This window comes from Chelmon rostratus, chromosome 13 (genome assembly GCF_017976325.1).
Source record: "Chelmon rostratus isolate fCheRos1 chromosome 13, fCheRos1.pri, whole genome shotgun sequence".
In the NCBI taxonomy this organism is placed as follows: domain Eukaryota; kingdom Metazoa; phylum Chordata; class Actinopteri; order Chaetodontiformes; family Chaetodontidae; genus Chelmon; species Chelmon rostratus.
Genome location: NC_055670.1, coordinates 8,991,398 through 9,007,743, shown reverse-complemented (window position 1 = coordinate 9,007,743; position 16,346 = coordinate 8,991,398). Strand labels below are relative to the sequence as shown.

Here is a 16,346-nt window from a genome sequence, read left to right as displayed (position 1 = left end):
AGATCATTACAATCATATTCATAATACACATAAACATATCAGCACAGTACTCTTATCTTATTTTTAATGAAACTATGCTCCGTCAGACCTGTTTTAAACAGAGAGAGTATTCACTCTGCCAAGGCTGCACAGCACATCAAGTACTTTTTAATCCTGATCTGGATCCAGATCTGCAACAAAAGACAAATTTCAACCATGTCCATTTGTCTGATGGTGGCCATGATTTTGGGCTAATACTTCAATCCTGTGCTGAAATATTCAGGCTTTGTGCAAGTACAAATGATACAGTCGTTGCAGCGGGGCTATTTGAATGTATCATGTTGCTGTGGAGCGCCACCTATGGACTAAATGGCATCAGATTTTGTTTTGAGTTGACAGGTGCACAATTCCTTACATTTTGGTTGCAATTGGACAGAACATTCAAAAGTTAGGGTAGTTTATATCAAATCAGCAACAACCAGTATGTTTGAATATATTAAAAAACAAGCCGCTTTCAGTATTCTTCTGGATATGCGTGATTTGGCAAAAATGAATAATAGTTTGAAGGAAGACTGGTGGACTTAATCACCCCACACTGGTCCACAGGAGGTGCTGAACAGAGCCTCGTCATTGGCCAGTGAGGGTGATGAGCTAATCCAGAACTCCCATTACGCTGAGGACTCCATTCAGCCCAAATGCAGCGAGATCGGAGCAATCAGTGAGAATGTGAGCAGCACCCTGAGAGCCAAGAAGGACCACCTCCTCAAAGCGATGGAGCTGCACCACTGTTTGGAGAGGGTACGGAGACAACACACACACACACACACTCTCAGTGTACTTGCTTTGTCTTGCTTGTTGTTATCTTATTGATTATTCTTCCTCTGCTGTCCTCCTCAGGCTTCTAAGTGGGTAGATGATGGCATATACCTGCTGGCGTCTCAGCCAGTAGACAAGTGTCAGTCACATGAGGGGGCGGAGTTAGCCCTGCAGGAGCTGGAGCGTTACCTGGATAACGCGGGCCAGAACCAGCTGACAGACCTCAGCACCATCTGGAGAGAATATGAGGCAGTGCTCAACCAGCAGTTCAGGGTAAGACTCCCACCAACACATACATGTGTCGCACTTTGCACACAGCATGTTGTGGGATCTGATTTGATGGCATTATGAGAAGCTCTCTAAATTTTTGTATTATCTGTGCTGGAGCAACATAAACCAGGGTGATTTTTTTTTTATTCTGTAAAGTTCTGTTCATTTGAAATATGCTGATTGAACAATGGCTTGAATAAGCATTTGGGATTGCAGCACATGTCGGGTATTGACACTCCTCTGGTAACTTCCTGCACATCAGGACCAAGTGGAGAAGGTGTTCCAGAAGCAGACGTCCATGCAGGAGATGTTTGACAAGAGGAGGGTCAGCCTGAAGAAGCTAGCAGCCAAACAGACCAGGCCAGTGCAGCCTGTAGCCCCCAGACCTGAAGCCTTCATCAAATCCCCTCTCAGCTCGCCTGGTCAGTCCCCACACATCCACACCTGGACCATTTCTTTCACACAATGCAGAGCCTATTCAGGCTCTTCTACAGGCTTTTATGCTCTTCATTCTTTGCATGGCACTAATGTTATTCACATTATGTGTAGCCCTTAAAGGTACATTATCAGGCTCCACATTCTCTACACAACAGCCCTTGAACACGTGATGGAGTGAATGGATGATATGACTCATTTATAGTTTTTACTGGACCTTTCCTGTCAACCATTTCTGAAAGCTACATTTTAGAAAGGGTCACTGCAGACACAATACAAGTGCTGAGGTACTTGTGAATTTAAAAAATGCTTGTCACCCCTTAGCATCAATAAAGCTCACACTAATGGGTGGATTGTGGTCTGTATCTTATAGTTTTAAAAGAAAACACCAAGCATTCATGAGAACTTTTACTACAGTCTTTCCTTTCCAGCTTCTGAGAATATTAACTCCTGTGAAAAGTAACCCCAGTGACAAGTTTGCATCAACAACACAAAGAACAGTTTGAACCATATAACTAACAAGAAGTGAGAAATCCTCCTAATAAACATACAGTCACATATAATTTTAAAATTATTTGCATGTTAGGCTTTTTTCAGGGCACCCTTTTCATTTTCACATAATGAAAGGGCAGCATGATTTACCAAAACCCAATAAGTACCACAGTGTCCACACTTTTCTCATTTGTTCTGGAAAGAAATTTGGGAGAATTTTTGATCAAATAGTTGAAATAATTGTGCAAACTATGAAGGTGTGTTTACAGCATTATTTAAGGCAAAAACATGACAGTAGCAGCATCAATCTACAGCATCAAAAAAAATAAACAGTGTGTCACAGGTGTCTAATTAGCGTCGTTAAGGTCTAGATTGATTACACTGAGATTATTTCTAACATTATTACAATTATTTCCTTATTCATTGGCCTGTTTCCTTACTCATAGGCTTTTATTTGAAGGTATTTACAATTAATTTAAAAACACAATTAAGATTTTACCAAAAATGCTGAAATTCATGGTTAAACTTTGAATGCAACCTGTAAAAACATATTGTGCCTCAAATATAATGCTGGACTGATGACCAACCACAAGCTGCATCAGATAATCCACCTGTGCTGACATCAGACTCTCTCTCCTTGTCTCCCGCCGCAGCCCACCGAGCACAGCAGGAGAAGAACTGCTCAGAGACAGACTCTGGGAACAACTGTGAGAAGGTGAGTCGAGCTTGCATATTGTCTGTTCACCTGTTCTCTAACGTTTGTTTTCATGCCTCGTGCATCACGCTGACCTGAGGTTTTGTCCCACCTCAGGAAAACGGCCAACTGCAGAACGGAGACAGTAACAGCAGACATGCCTCTCTGTCGGAGGAGGAGGAGAACCTGGCGGTGCTCAGGAGGTGAGGGGTCATTCATCTCTCTTTCATCTGCAAATTACACGGCAGATGGTCTTTGTGAAAACAGTTATCTCATTATACATGGAGCTGTGACTCTTTTACCTTGAGTGTTCCAGCCCCAAATCCTTCATCTGATCTCTCCCTTTAACTCTGCTCTCTGTCTGCCTGCAGGCACGTTATGAACGAGCTGCTGGAGACTGAGAGAGCCTACGTGGAGGAGCTGCTCTGCGTGCTGCAGGTGTTCATTCACGCCACTGAGTGTTTATTCCTCTCTGGCTCTCACTTGTGTCTCAACTTTCATGTGTTGTTTCCGTGTGCTTGCAGGGATATGCCTCTGAGATGGATAATCCAGCAATGGCAAACCTCATCCCTGCTCCTTTGCAGAACAAGAAGGAGGTTCTGTTCGGCAACATGCCGGAAATCTACCACTTCCACAGGAGGTGAAGGAGCGCCACCTGCCTGTCGCTGATGATATCAGTGCCCTGTGACATGTTGTTAGCCTCACTGGTGGAGAAAACATGATGCAATGCCATATAGGCTGACCACATGCAAGAAAATGAGTTAAAATATAGAGTCATATAGTAATAGTTATTACAGATGTACAGTAGTACATGCAGCTGGTGCCCTGTTCATTTTTTCTGCCCGTCAGACAGCCTGAATCCACCACTGCTTAGCCATCAAAGCTCATCAACACTTTGTTCAACTATCCGTATCTTTTCTCTGATTCTTCACCATCTTCAACTCTTTCATCAGTAACATGATTTTGTCGTTTCCAGGACGTTTCTTAGGGAGTTGGAGCAGTACACTGACTGCCCAGAGTTGGTTGGAAGGTGTTTTCTACAGAGGGTGAGTGAATTATGACATTTTCTGCACAGAGATGTGAATCCATCTGTGCTGAGGAAGAGGTTTCTTGAATACAAATGGCTTTCGCTGACTTCCTCCAGATGACAGACCTGCAGATCTACGAGAAGTACTGCCACAACAAGCCCCGCTCTGAAAGCCTCTGGAGGCAATGCTCGGACTGCGCCTTCTTCCAGGTGAGCAGACAGTCAGCACCTTTAAGTCTTTAAGTAAATGTTATTTACTGTGTTTTGTTTGACAAATTTTTTTTTTTTAAATTTCCATCAGGAATGTCAGAAAAAGCTGGAGCATAAACTGGGCTTAGATTCCTACCTGCTGAAGCCTGTTCAGAGGATTACCAAATATCAGCTGCTACTGAAGGTACAATGATCTCTGCTGGCCACAAATCAACTGCAGTGTTAAGCTGTCTTCTCAGTGGAATTTCTGTTCTTCAGTCACTGCTGTGAGCTGCATGTTCATTGTGTTTCTGACGGCAGGAAATGCTGAAGTACAGTAAGAGCTGTGAGGGCGCCGATGACCTGCAGGAGGCACTGACCTCTATCTTAGGCATCCTCAAGGCTGTCAATGACTCCATGCACCTCATCGCCATTACAGGATATGAGGTGAGACATTAAACAGGAGAACAGAATGAAAAATGCGTAATTTTAACCGTGAGTTTTTCCAGGTTAGGAATATGCTTGAATCGAATATACTCCTTAAAAAATGCTTGATTTTCAGCATAATCTGTTTTTTCATTTACCACAATCACTCATAAAAACCAAAAATCTTTTGATATTTCAAATGAAACAATCCTGTTGGCATTGAAATTAGCAAGCATAATATTATAATGATCAAAACCTTCAATCAAAGTTAATATGAAAAGCTGTTAAAAAAAACAAAACAAAGTGATGATATACATTGATTGCTGTGGGTATGAAGGAATTCTGTAAACTTCATTTTTCACAACTGCATTTATAGAAACAATTTAACTAAATTGTTACTATAAATGCACAACTGTGCTGATAAAGGCATTGAGAGTCTAGAAATTGTTTGGCTTAGGTACCTTGAAAGTGCTTGAAAAGTGCTTGAATTTTCGTCTAAAAAGCTACACGAACCCTGAACAATCTGTGGTGAAGTGTGATGTTCTGGGATAGCACTGGTCACACTGAATCTCTTTCATGGTTGATTCAGTCATTTAAAGAGGGAAAAGACCAACAAAGAAGAGCTGACACAAAAAGGGAGACAGGAATACTGTTACAGTGAAAAGGAAGGAGACGCACAAAGTATTGCCTAAATCTGAGGCTACATAGAGCAGATTCAGCACATACAATAGTGCCATGATATATAATATCATAAATAGTTAAAATCACGTAACATAATAAAAACTGCACACAGCCCTATTCACTCTGTGATCACATTGTACCAAAGCCCAAAGGCACTTAAAGATATAAGATATCATCTTTAATTTGTCGCTTTGTGAGTGTTTAAGAGGTTATCACACCTGGCAACAGAGATGCATTTTGGCAAATCAGTCAGGCAGTTGTTGTTACGAAATCTGCTGTAGAGCTGCAGTGATTAATGATTTTTTTTTAAAGCAAAAAAGACAAACGTTTTCTCATTCCAGTTTCTTAAATGTGAGAATTTGGTCCTTTTCTTAATTCTGGGTGATAGTAAGCTGAATAGATTTGGATTTTTTTGGCCTTTCATAGATAAAATGATTCATGGTTTTATCCAGAAAATAATTTTAATTTTAATTGCAGCCCTTATCTGCTGTGTAGGTTTAAATAGACTGAGATGTGTAGATCCAGAGAGCTGTGACTCCTTTTGAACTGTACGTAATTCATAAAGTTTGGATGAAAATAAAGGAGGAAAGTGACTTAAGGAGGTTCTGTGTTGTGCAGAAGCCTTAATATTTTATCAGGAGGAACACACATGCTCAAGGCAGCTGCTTCCATGAAAATACAGACACATTATTCAGAGTGCAGACTAGCCAGAAGACAGATACATTAAATGGAAAAGAACTGGAGTTGTATGAATATCAAATTATGACATCTGTACAGTATTATAGAACATATGCAGTGGATCAGCTCTGTCTCTGCATCTCTAACTCTCTCCTTTCTCAGGGTAATCTGAGCGAGCTGGGTAAGCTGCTCATGCAGGGGTCGTTCAGCGTGTGGACAGAGCACAAGAAAGGCCATGCCAAGGTTAAGGATCTGGCCCGCTTCAAGCCCATGCAGAGGCACCTGTTCCTCCACGAGAAAGCCCTGCTCTTCTGCAAGAGGAGGGAGGAGAACGGAGAGGGCTACGAGAAAGCTCCCTCGTACAGCTTCAAGCATTCTCTGAATGTGAGCACCTCTACAGCTGCAACGCTGAGAACGTTGCTGCGTTTGTCTGCTATACCGCCACCTGTTTGTATCTGTAAAGACTTTTACTCTTTGCCTTTGCTGTGCCTTTTAACAGATGAGCGCTGTCGGCATTACTGAGAACGCAAAGGGAGACAACAAGAAGTTTGAAATCTGGTGCAATTCCAGAGAAGAGGTCTACATTGTTCAGGTACGCTGAGTCGTCTAATTTTCTTTTGTGCTTTCTAATTGTCAACAAATCCCATGAAATGACCAGAATTAACAATGATTTGATCTGATTGATAAGTATTGTCTCTGTAGTCAAGAGCTGATTCCTCTGTCCATTTCCTAGCGCTGTAAAATCTCATGTGCTTAATAATCTTAGGCTGAAAATTAACACCAACAAATGAAAAATCTATTGCTGTTTTATGAATGTTTAATAAATGCAGCTGTTTTTAGAAATTACTGAGCCTTAAAAAAATAATGACCCATTTTTAAAGGTTTATACTGTCTCTTCAGAAGGAAACAAATGTGCTTGGTGCTGTCAGGGAAGTTGGAAAGTATTGGAAGACGAACAAACACATTGCTGGTTTTTGGTCTTCTTTTATGGAATGTGTTGACATCAAGCAGAATGCAAAATAACCACAGAGCTTATCCTTTGTGTACAATGTGCTGTCTTTGAACATTTGTATATGGATACATATGGCATGCATATGGATGTAAACCTCCAGATAACAGTGATACGTGTTATAGAGTTTATACTGAGCCTTGTAATATTTGCCTAACCCTCTCAGGCGCCGACGGCTGAAGTAAAAACCACTTGGGTAAATGAGATCAGGAAGGTTCTTACAACCCAGCTGGAAGCATGCAGAGGTACAGAGAGAGCATGCTTTCTAAACTTAATGTTCACACTAATATGTTACCTGAAACTGATACACTAATATGCTGCTGTTAATGATTGTGAAAGAAAAATCTAATGCTGAAGTGGTCGGTGTTTCAGAAGCCAGCCAGCAGAGGGCACCAGACCTGGTTTTCCAGTTCCCTCCTGTGCCAAGCGGAGCAGTAAGTCTCAGGTAAGTCTGGGCTCCACGCCTCATTTATTCTCTGTCACAAATTAAATCCAGGCTTTAATCGTTAATCTACTGATGACCAATCTGTGGACAATCAGCAACAATGTCTCCAGGGGCTTTTGAAGATTCTTACGTTCCACGTTTGTCCACCCACAGTCCTTTCAAGTCCGGTCAGAAGAGCTTTAAAAGGGGAGAGGAGAAGAAAGCTGAGCCCTGCAGCCCTGATGTCAACTCCTCTTCCTCACCAAAGCCCACAGGAAAAGGTGAGTGCAGAGACTAAGAGACATCCAGATACAGAGATCAAACCCTTCTGTTTTTTAAAAAAATAAATCTTCCTTTAGCATTTGCAGTTCATGTATTGCACAAACTACATTTACTGTGTACCTCTGATGATTAACCCGTGTCTTAACTTCTGTCTCTTTCACTGAATCATGTAACGTCTTCCCTGTTTATTCCTTTTCTTCCTTTGCACTTAACCTACATTCTCCCCTCCTTCCTCTTGTCTGCCCTGTCCTCCTGCTTTTCCTCTGGGTCAGATGAGGCTGTGACAAGCCCTACCTCAGACAGAGCAGCCGTGGTTAAAAAGCGCTTTACTTTGCAGGGATTCAGTAACCTCAAAGCTCAGAAAGGTAACGCCAGGCTGCTGCCAGTTTCATATCCAGCACATCACACAATCATCCGTGCTTGTCAAATCAAAAAGAGTGTGTTTCCAATTAGTTGTAGTTGAATAAATTTGTTAAGTCATTAAAAAATGGACATTTTGCAGATACGCTTATTTGCTTTCTTGCTGTGAGTTTGATGAGAAGTTCGATATCGCTCTGTCTGTATGGTGATGATAAGATAAGGTTTTGCCAAGAAACAATCTGGCTCATACCTCAACCTAAAACCACAATTAGTTCTTTTTACACTTAGTCAGGCTAACTGTTCCCCCTGTTCCCAGTATCTATGCTAAGCTAAGCTAACCAGCTGCTGGCTTCATTTTTTACTGCACAGATGTAAGAGTGGCATCAACCTTCCCATGAAACTCAGGACAAGCAAGTTGAGCTAATAAGTTTAAGCGTTGAACTATTCCTCGACTTCTCTCTGAAGGAAGAAATAAATTTAAAAAGCAACATATTTTGAAGATATTTGGTCAGTAGGTCAAACGCTGCATGCTTCCCTCCACAGAGCCCTCAACCGCTGATGATAAAAGTTTCACATTGCCCATGACGATCCTCCTGTCGCCAGGTATCACGCGGCTCCAGAGCCTGGTGTCATTCAGATCAGCGTAATGCCGTTTTCACAGCGTCGACATTTCATAGTGGGAAATGCACAGCTGTTACTAATAACATTAACGATGGCTCCGCTCTGCTCAAGTGTCCCACTAAGCTGTGACAGCTTAGAGAGCCAGCGTGCACAACACCAGGACCCCGCAGCTGAATTCAGCCATCATTCATTCGATTATATATGTTATTCTGTGCTTTTCTTACTGTGACGTCTGTGAAAAGGGCCTGTGTTTCCTTTATGGTAGCCTCCTCCATTCAAAAAGCACCACAGCAGCATTTTGCAGGTGCTCTCCGTGTTAGAATTATTTTTCTTCCTGTCGTTCCTCAGCCTTTCTCATCCACTTTGGTTTACCGTGTCGTTTTACTCAGAGCTGAAAATTTGCTTTTCTCCTCGTGTCCTTTGTCCTTTTCTCCTGCCTTCCATTTGAATGTCTATGTCCTGGTTTCTTTCCTGTCTCAAAGACCACCCTTGACCCCTCTTCTTCTCTCCTGCTCGGCAGGATCTCCCACAAGCCCCGATCACAAGACGAAACGGCAGAGCGATCCCACGCCATTCGGCTTCAAAGGTAGTTAGCTTGCTCGCCGATAACCGCATCCTCTCCCTGTCCGGTCAGTTGTTCATCTGTGATGGTCTCTGGCAGTGATGACTTTCATTGGCCCCAGCTGCTGCAGGCTGAGTGACTAGCTGTGTTTCTATTGCCTCCTGTCCCTCAGATGCAGGCCCTCCCCCCCTCCACCTGAGCAGGGCCAGGTGGTTCAGCACCTCTAGTCTCTTACAGACAAAGTGGAGAGGTACACCGGCACCGGCCGGCTCACGCTGGCTGTGTCTGCCCACTGTTTCACCACTATAAACCCTTCCGTCTTTCTCAGTTCTTGCCCTGCCGTCCCACCTCTCCACGTCCCTTTTAGTGAAAATCGTAGCAACACACACTGATATGGAGGACTTTTTGCCTGCCACTATTCCTTTGTTTGTTCAAAATATGGAGGTGCATGCCCGTCTTCCCAGTCTTAGAGTTTTCTGGTAATAGTTGTGCAACTGGTCGTGTCATGCTGGGATTTCTGGGATTATCTGTTTTTCCTTCTTTTTGTGGTTCTTCCTCTCACTCTTTTTCTCCCCCCCACACTTCACTGCAGGTCACACACATGTTTGACAGCAGCCAAAGCTGAATGTTGCTGTAAACTGAACACATGTGTCTGCCTCTTCCTGTCAGGCTGGAACAAGGCCTCGCTGTCGCTGGACGCCTCGGAGGAGCATGATGGCTATTCCAGTGCTGAGGAGCCTCTGAACTCTGACCCGGAGGAGGACAACGGCAAGAAGCTGGTGAGTCTCTGTGTGGGACGAACATGTGCCGACCTCCCCCTGCACGCATCAGTCAGGGGGCTGCACAGTCACATTATGGGGACTCACCTCCCATCGTGCCTAAAATTGGAGGTCAGCCTCTGCTTTTTTCTGAGGTTCAGGGAAGGGCTTAGGAGGTTTAAGTGACAAAAACAAGTCTGTGCCTCTGTGCATATGTAGTGCATTAGTGTATGCACAGAATTTTACTTAAAAGCTCAACAAGGCATGAACCTGAAAAGTTTGATGTGATGCAGGATGTATATTATTACACATATAATAATGTATAACACACGGACTGGAAACATGATCATAATGCTTATTGTGAACACTAGTTTGTCCTCTTTGCCCAAACATTGAATTACAATTCTTGAGGTTATTATTAAGGTTATTTTTTAATACTTTTCAGCCATTGTCTAGATTCTACATACATCACACTGGTATACTTGAAACTGCCTTCCTAAAACAATTAGTGGACGTTTCTGTGAAACTGACTCAGCATTTCGAATGATGTAATTCTGTCCATCATGGTAAATAATGCAGTTAACCATTTGCAATGCACCACATCAGACATTCTATGTAGCTAACTTTCCAGTTTGATAAATGTTTGGGTTTCATTAACATTTTCTAACAGCAGCAGTCATTTTTGCACTGATACCATCTAATTAAGTTGTTGTTTCAAACATGTTAGCATTACACTTTCAGCAAACACAGATCAACATTAGCATTCATTAAAAGTTTGTCTGGTACCAGAGAGGTAGCATACAGCTGTTTCACTCAGAGCCTTTTCACTGAAAGCATGGGAAGTTTCAAACAGTAAAGCAAACCAGAGCAAATGAGCTCAAAAACATTTAAACTTTCCATAGCGTGCTGAGAGCATCTGCAGAATTGGGTGGTAATTGTCTGTGGGTTCATTGCTCAGAATGACCACTTTCACATTACATACAGTTGTTTGGCATATTTGATTTAGTGCAGTTGAGCTAATGCAACTCTCGATTTATGTAGATTCTGGCAAAGTGCAAATTTTCTAATATCAGTATGTATCCTCTCTTGTTTCCTTATCTCGACTTTGAACAGTGTGCTGGCAAATATACAGTGATGGCTGACTATGAGAAGGGTGGCGTTCAAGAGCTGTCAGTGAAGAGTGGAGACATGGTGCAGCTGGTCAAGGAGGGGGATGATGGACAGTGGTGAGAAAACAGCCTTATCGCTGCCTATGAGGAATAAAAATATATAATGGCAGCGCTGCTGTAATAGTACTTGTGTGTGTGCACTCTTGCAGGTTTGTGCATAACCTGAGCACCTCTAAGGAGGGCTGGATCGCAGCTGGTAATCTTATCACACTCATTGGAAAGTCCAAGTCTTGCCAGTCTCTCACCAGCTCAGGTATTCAAACGAACCATCCCAGATGAAGCATGTGACACATGAACAGCTAGCTGAGCAAGGCTACTACCACATCTGACGCGAATAATCAAAATATGTGTGCGTTTTTTTACAGAAGGCAGTGGCTCTGGAAACCTCAGCACGTCGTCCAGCTGCAGCGAAACCTACACGAGCTTCTCTGACATCAAACCCTGAGCTCCCCAGCACTTCCCCCATCACCAAACTGCCCTCGCGAAAGCTGGCATCATGTGGCTGTCTGTGCTGTATTGCCAACGTCGGTACTCGTACGAATTTTGTCCGGTTTCCACAGAGAGCTGTATTTTTTCAGTTTTTAAACTCGTGCACCAGTCGTTCAGATGATATATCGTACATGTGCACATGTTTGATTGTGGTGCAATTGTACAGTGAAGATGCTGGATTAATAAATCCTTCACAGACAGTAATTTCAAGGCATAGTAGCGTGATCCTCCTCCAGCTATACACTGGTCTGTATGTTGTCTTTTTTGATGAAGAGCAGAGGATCCCTGTTATTACGATGTAATAGATGTATGAATGGGCCAGCGGGACTGATCTCAGTTAATGCATCTATTTGTGTTCACATTAAAAGTGGAGAAAGATGAGTGACCATATGTGGATGACAGTTGTCTTTGTGTTCAGCTGCACTAATTTCACCCGGGAGGTTTTAATTCCGCCGTAACTGTAAATAAAAAAAGAAGGAGAAAGACAAATACGCACAGCTTGTTTAGCTTGAATGAATGTTTTCTGTCTAATCGCACCCTGTCCTCTGCTTTTTCCCTTTACATGTGTTTATTTATTCATAAGATTTTAAAAAAGCTCATATTTAGTCACTTTTTTTTAAAAAAATGTGCTTCCCGTCTCTTCTTTACTGCCTTTCCCTCTCATCCAGTCTGTCATTTGTCATTCTGCTGTCAGCATGTCATTAGAAACCTGTTTTGCCACCAGCGGCCCAGATTCTGTGTACAAGCTTTTGTCTTTTGGGGTCTTCGCCAGCCTCATGGTCAAACTCTGTGGTTTTTCATCCATGCTACAGTTTAAAAATGTGTCTCCCTGTGAACAATCAGAGATCACTGTATAGCGCTAACTTATTCCCTGTGGAGGGATCATGTCCTGAATGTAGATAATTAGGGACACGGGGCAACGCACCCAGTCACTGGCCCCTACATCTATGAAATAACTGCAGGGGCCAGTGACTGGTGGCCCATGCTGTATTGCCAACGTCGGTACTCGTACGAATTTTGTCCGGTTTCCACAGAGAGCTGTATTTTTTCAGTTTTTAAACTCGTGCTCCAGTCGCTCAGATGATATATCGTACATGTGCACATGTTTGATTGTGGTGCAATTGTACAGTGAAGATGCTGGATTAATAAATCCTTCACAGACAGTAATTTCAAGGCATAGTAGCGTGATCCTCCTCCAGCTATACACTGGTCTGTATGTTGTCTTTTTTGATGAAGAGCAGAGGATCCCTGTTATTACGATGTAATAGATGTATGAATGGGCCAGCGGGACTGATCTCAGTTAATGCATCTATTTGTGTTCACATTAAAAGTGGAGAAAGATGAGTGACCATATGTGGATGACAGTTGTCTTTGTGTTCAGCTGCACTAATTTCACCCGGGAGGTTTTAATTCCAACGTAACTGTAAATAAAAAAGAAGGAGAAAGACAAATACGAACAGCTTGTTTAGCTTGAATGAATGTTTTCTGTCTAATCGCACCCTGTCCTCTGCTTTTTCCCTTTACATGTGTTTATTTATTCATAAGAGTTTAAAAAAGATCATATTTAGTCACTTTTTAAAAAAAATGTGCTTCCCATCTATTCTTTTCTGCCTGTCCTTTCCCTCTTGTCCTGTCTGTCTGTTGTCAGCATGTCATTAGAAACCTGTTTTGCCACCAGCGGCCCAGACTCTGTGTACAAGCTTTTGTCTTTTGGGGTCTTCGCCAGCCTCATGGTCAAACTCTGTGGGTTTTCATCCATGCTACAGTTTAAAAATGTGTCTCCCTGTGAATAATCAGAGATCACTGTATAGCGCTAACTTATTCCCTGTGGAGGGATCATGTCCTGAATGTAGATATTAAGGGACACGGGGCAAAGCCCAAGTCACTATTGTTATACTGCACGTTTCTTATTATTATTATTATTAGGGACACAGGGCAACGCCACAAGTCACTATTGTTATACTGCCCATTTCTTCTTCTTATTTTTCATCATCCTCCAAAATTTTGTCCCCTAACTCCTCCTACAGCTTGAAGAGTTGTAGGACAAATTATATATCAAAACGTACGGTTTGATCAGGATCGGTGTGCTATTACTTTTCTCTACGAAATACATATTTTTTTCGCGACGTAAGAAGTGAAAGACTGCGAAAAATTTTCCATTGAACAAATAGGACGGGCGGGAAAAAAGAGCGAAAAAGAAAAATCATTGGAGTTTTGCAAACGTCTGTACCTCAGGCATACATTCACCGAGAGACTTCATTTAATCTTTAAACTGTAGACACAAGTCTGGTGTATTGGTGTATTCATCCACATTTTGATTGGTCCTATAGTTTTTGATCAGTCACTGTTTAGTGACAATGATAATTTTTGGTGAAATTTTGAGATTATAATGGGTGTGTATTGCACGAAATGTTCCAGCTAGAGTGGGAGAGAGTCTTAAAATTCTTAAATGTTCTCTTTCTCTCATCCCTACAGTCTTCTTTCATCTGATGTCCCCAAAAAAGCAGAGAGACTTACTGAATTTAAATAGTGAAACTTTTTGTGCAGCCAGCTCCCTCCCTTCTGCCCATTCACTCTAATGTTAAAATTCAGAGCTTTTTTTGGAGAAAAGCAGAAATGCCACCTGTCTTTACATCGCCATAAAAAGAAAAGTTGTTTCCCAAGGAAAAAAATTCTCACACATGGCTACTCAGGAAGGTCTTTTGAGTCCGATGATCTATAGTACACTCTGATAGGAGGTACGGTTCTCTCAGAAAAGGCTGTAGTTCAGGAGGTGCGCCGAACCCAAATCTCACCCCATACTACCTGTTTCTAGCCACCTCAAGTTGTCATGGCAACCTCTGAGCTGAGCCCAGAGCCACAGCTGGGGCCAATTCATTAAGCAGGGACTGACTAACTGATATCTGCTGTTAATACTGCTGAGCCCTGTCTGTCAAACACATGTCCACACACACACACACACACACACACACACACACACACACACACACACACACACACACTCCTCTACCACACACACACATACAGGTAAGTTTATGTGATCACAGTTACAGATGCACACACACACCAGAACACATATGCGCGCATATGCACGCACTCCTCTCTCTCTCACAATCACATTATATATATTATTATATTTACACACACACACACACAGATACACACAGGTAACTCTATGTGATTACATTTACACACACATACACACACACAAGTAACTTTATTTGATCAGTTACAGATACATACAGACACACACGCACATGCATACACACTCCTCCACACACCCAACACAGCTAACTTTATGTGATTACAGTTATAGATACACACACACACCAGTGTGCACATTCCTCCCCCCACACACAACAAAGGTAATTTTATGTGATTACACACACACAAACACACACACACAATATGGGTTCGGTATTTTTGCACAGGGACACATCGACTGAGAGGGCCGGGTCTTATGGTCAGTGGAAAACTTGCTGTAACTCCCGAGTATGCGAGAGTCAGAGTCATCAGTTGAAACCATCTAGGGAGGAGGTGAGACAAGGATGAAAGGTGAATTATTATGTGAGAGATATTATATGAGATGTTTGATGGGACAGTTGTGTGTTTGAGAATGGTATGTGAGTGTTAAAGGTGTGATGCGGGGAAGTTCAGGAATGTGGATACTTGTTTAAAGGAGAGTTTGGGATCTTCCCTGCTATGTGGTTGAGTCCAGGTGAGCGCCTGTCTTTGTTCTCAGCCGACAGGGTGGGAGGAGGGAAGGCATGGCATCAGGGAGAGTGGATGCCAGGGGTGCAGGAGAGTGCACGTTGATTACATTGAGTTTGGTATTTTTCAGTTAAGCTGTGTTAACTGTTGTTACTTTAAAACTTTTTGTAAATATTTTCTTTTGATTTATTGCTTTTTTTTGTAATGGTACTCTCATGGGGAAAATAAAAGCACTATTTTTGATACTAGAACCCTGTATCTTGAGTCTGCCTCCTACAACCCTTTCACTCTGGCCTGAACTACCACAGTGTGCTTCTTGTATATAATATCAACCAATGCATATGTGTCCCTTTCAAAATTTACCAGAGGGAATTTTGGTCTCACCATTACAGACTTTGACGAGAAAAAGATATATGCTGACCCCGAAATCAAGACAGCTCTGGAAAGTATGAATCATGCATCTTACCAGACCCCTATTGACTCTTTTAAATCAATGGACCATACTCTAAAAACTTTAACAATCATCCACCACAACACACAAGGACTGGCAAGGCCCCAAGTCACTATTGTTATACTGCGCGTTTCTTCTTCTTCTTGTAATTATTAAGGACAAGGGGCAACGCACCGAGTCATTGGCCCCTACAGCGTGGATAAGCCTGGATGCAGCTGTAATGATCTGCTCCTCATGCTCTTAAAAACACACACACAGTTAGCTTCAGAGCGAACGCAGGGAGCTGTGGATTCACTTTTCATTTTGACTTCAGTATTGTTTTTGCGTGTAGATGTTTCAGTCTTTTTTATTCAGTAGTTCACTCTGTATGATAACTCCCAAGTTGTCACTGGCAAAAAACACTGATCCATTGGTTGGATTGGTATTACTGAGTTGGAGTGAAGTTTACTAACAATGTGACAATGGTGATAATATTTTACTACATGCTTTACAACCAGTCAAACCAAAAAATGGGAGCAGTAAACTTAAAAGTAACAATAGAAAACTAGAAGAACTGCTAGAAAACACAGTAAACACATTAAAAGAGTGAGTTTTATTAAAAATACCCCACCTAACCCCCCATCTCTAAAATCAAAATTTCGTCCATGGCTTTAATTCCCATGTTGACAGAGATGATTCCCCCGGCAGTAGCCCCCCATGTCCCTTTCAAAATTTTCCGGAGGGAATTTTCTAGTATTACATACTGTGTTTATTCACGCCTGGTTGCACGTTCACACTGTTCTCATTTGCACCGTTCATTACTGTTTGCGCACCCCCTTGTGTG

At 42.3% G+C, this 16,346-nt stretch overlaps 1 protein-coding gene across 1 annotated transcript in view; it reads left to right on the top strand.

The window, feature by feature from the left end:
* Positions 1–11,749, top strand: part of mcf2lb (mcf.2 cell line derived transforming sequence-like b) — a 39,599-nt gene extending 27,850 nt beyond the window's left edge. Inside the window, exons 11-33 of the mRNA XM_041950395.1 lie at positions 586–777; positions 877–1,068; positions 1,328–1,487; positions 2,646–2,707; positions 2,804–2,889; positions 3,058–3,124; positions 3,211–3,326; positions 3,663–3,732; positions 3,831–3,923; positions 4,015–4,107; positions 4,224–4,349; positions 5,850–6,071; positions 6,187–6,279; positions 6,863–6,941; positions 7,072–7,141; positions 7,295–7,401; positions 7,675–7,767; positions 8,904–8,969; positions 9,118–9,195; positions 9,615–9,724; positions 10,817–10,929; positions 11,022–11,125; positions 11,238–11,749. Of these exons, the coding sequence (XP_041806329.1) occupies positions 586–777; positions 877–1,068; positions 1,328–1,487; positions 2,646–2,707; positions 2,804–2,889; positions 3,058–3,124; positions 3,211–3,326; positions 3,663–3,732; positions 3,831–3,923; positions 4,015–4,107; positions 4,224–4,349; positions 5,850–6,071; positions 6,187–6,279; positions 6,863–6,941; positions 7,072–7,141; positions 7,295–7,401; positions 7,675–7,767; positions 8,904–8,969; positions 9,118–9,195; positions 9,615–9,724; positions 10,817–10,929; positions 11,022–11,125; positions 11,238–11,317 (2,472 nt within the window). The 3' untranslated portion in view covers positions 11,318–11,749. The remainder of the gene's footprint in view (positions 1–585; positions 778–876; positions 1,069–1,327; positions 1,488–2,645; positions 2,708–2,803; positions 2,890–3,057; positions 3,125–3,210; positions 3,327–3,662; positions 3,733–3,830; positions 3,924–4,014; positions 4,108–4,223; positions 4,350–5,849; positions 6,072–6,186; positions 6,280–6,862; positions 6,942–7,071; positions 7,142–7,294; positions 7,402–7,674; positions 7,768–8,903; positions 8,970–9,117; positions 9,196–9,614; positions 9,725–10,816; positions 10,930–11,021; positions 11,126–11,237) is intronic.
* The last annotated feature ends 4,597 nt before the right edge of the window (positions 11,750–16,346 follow it).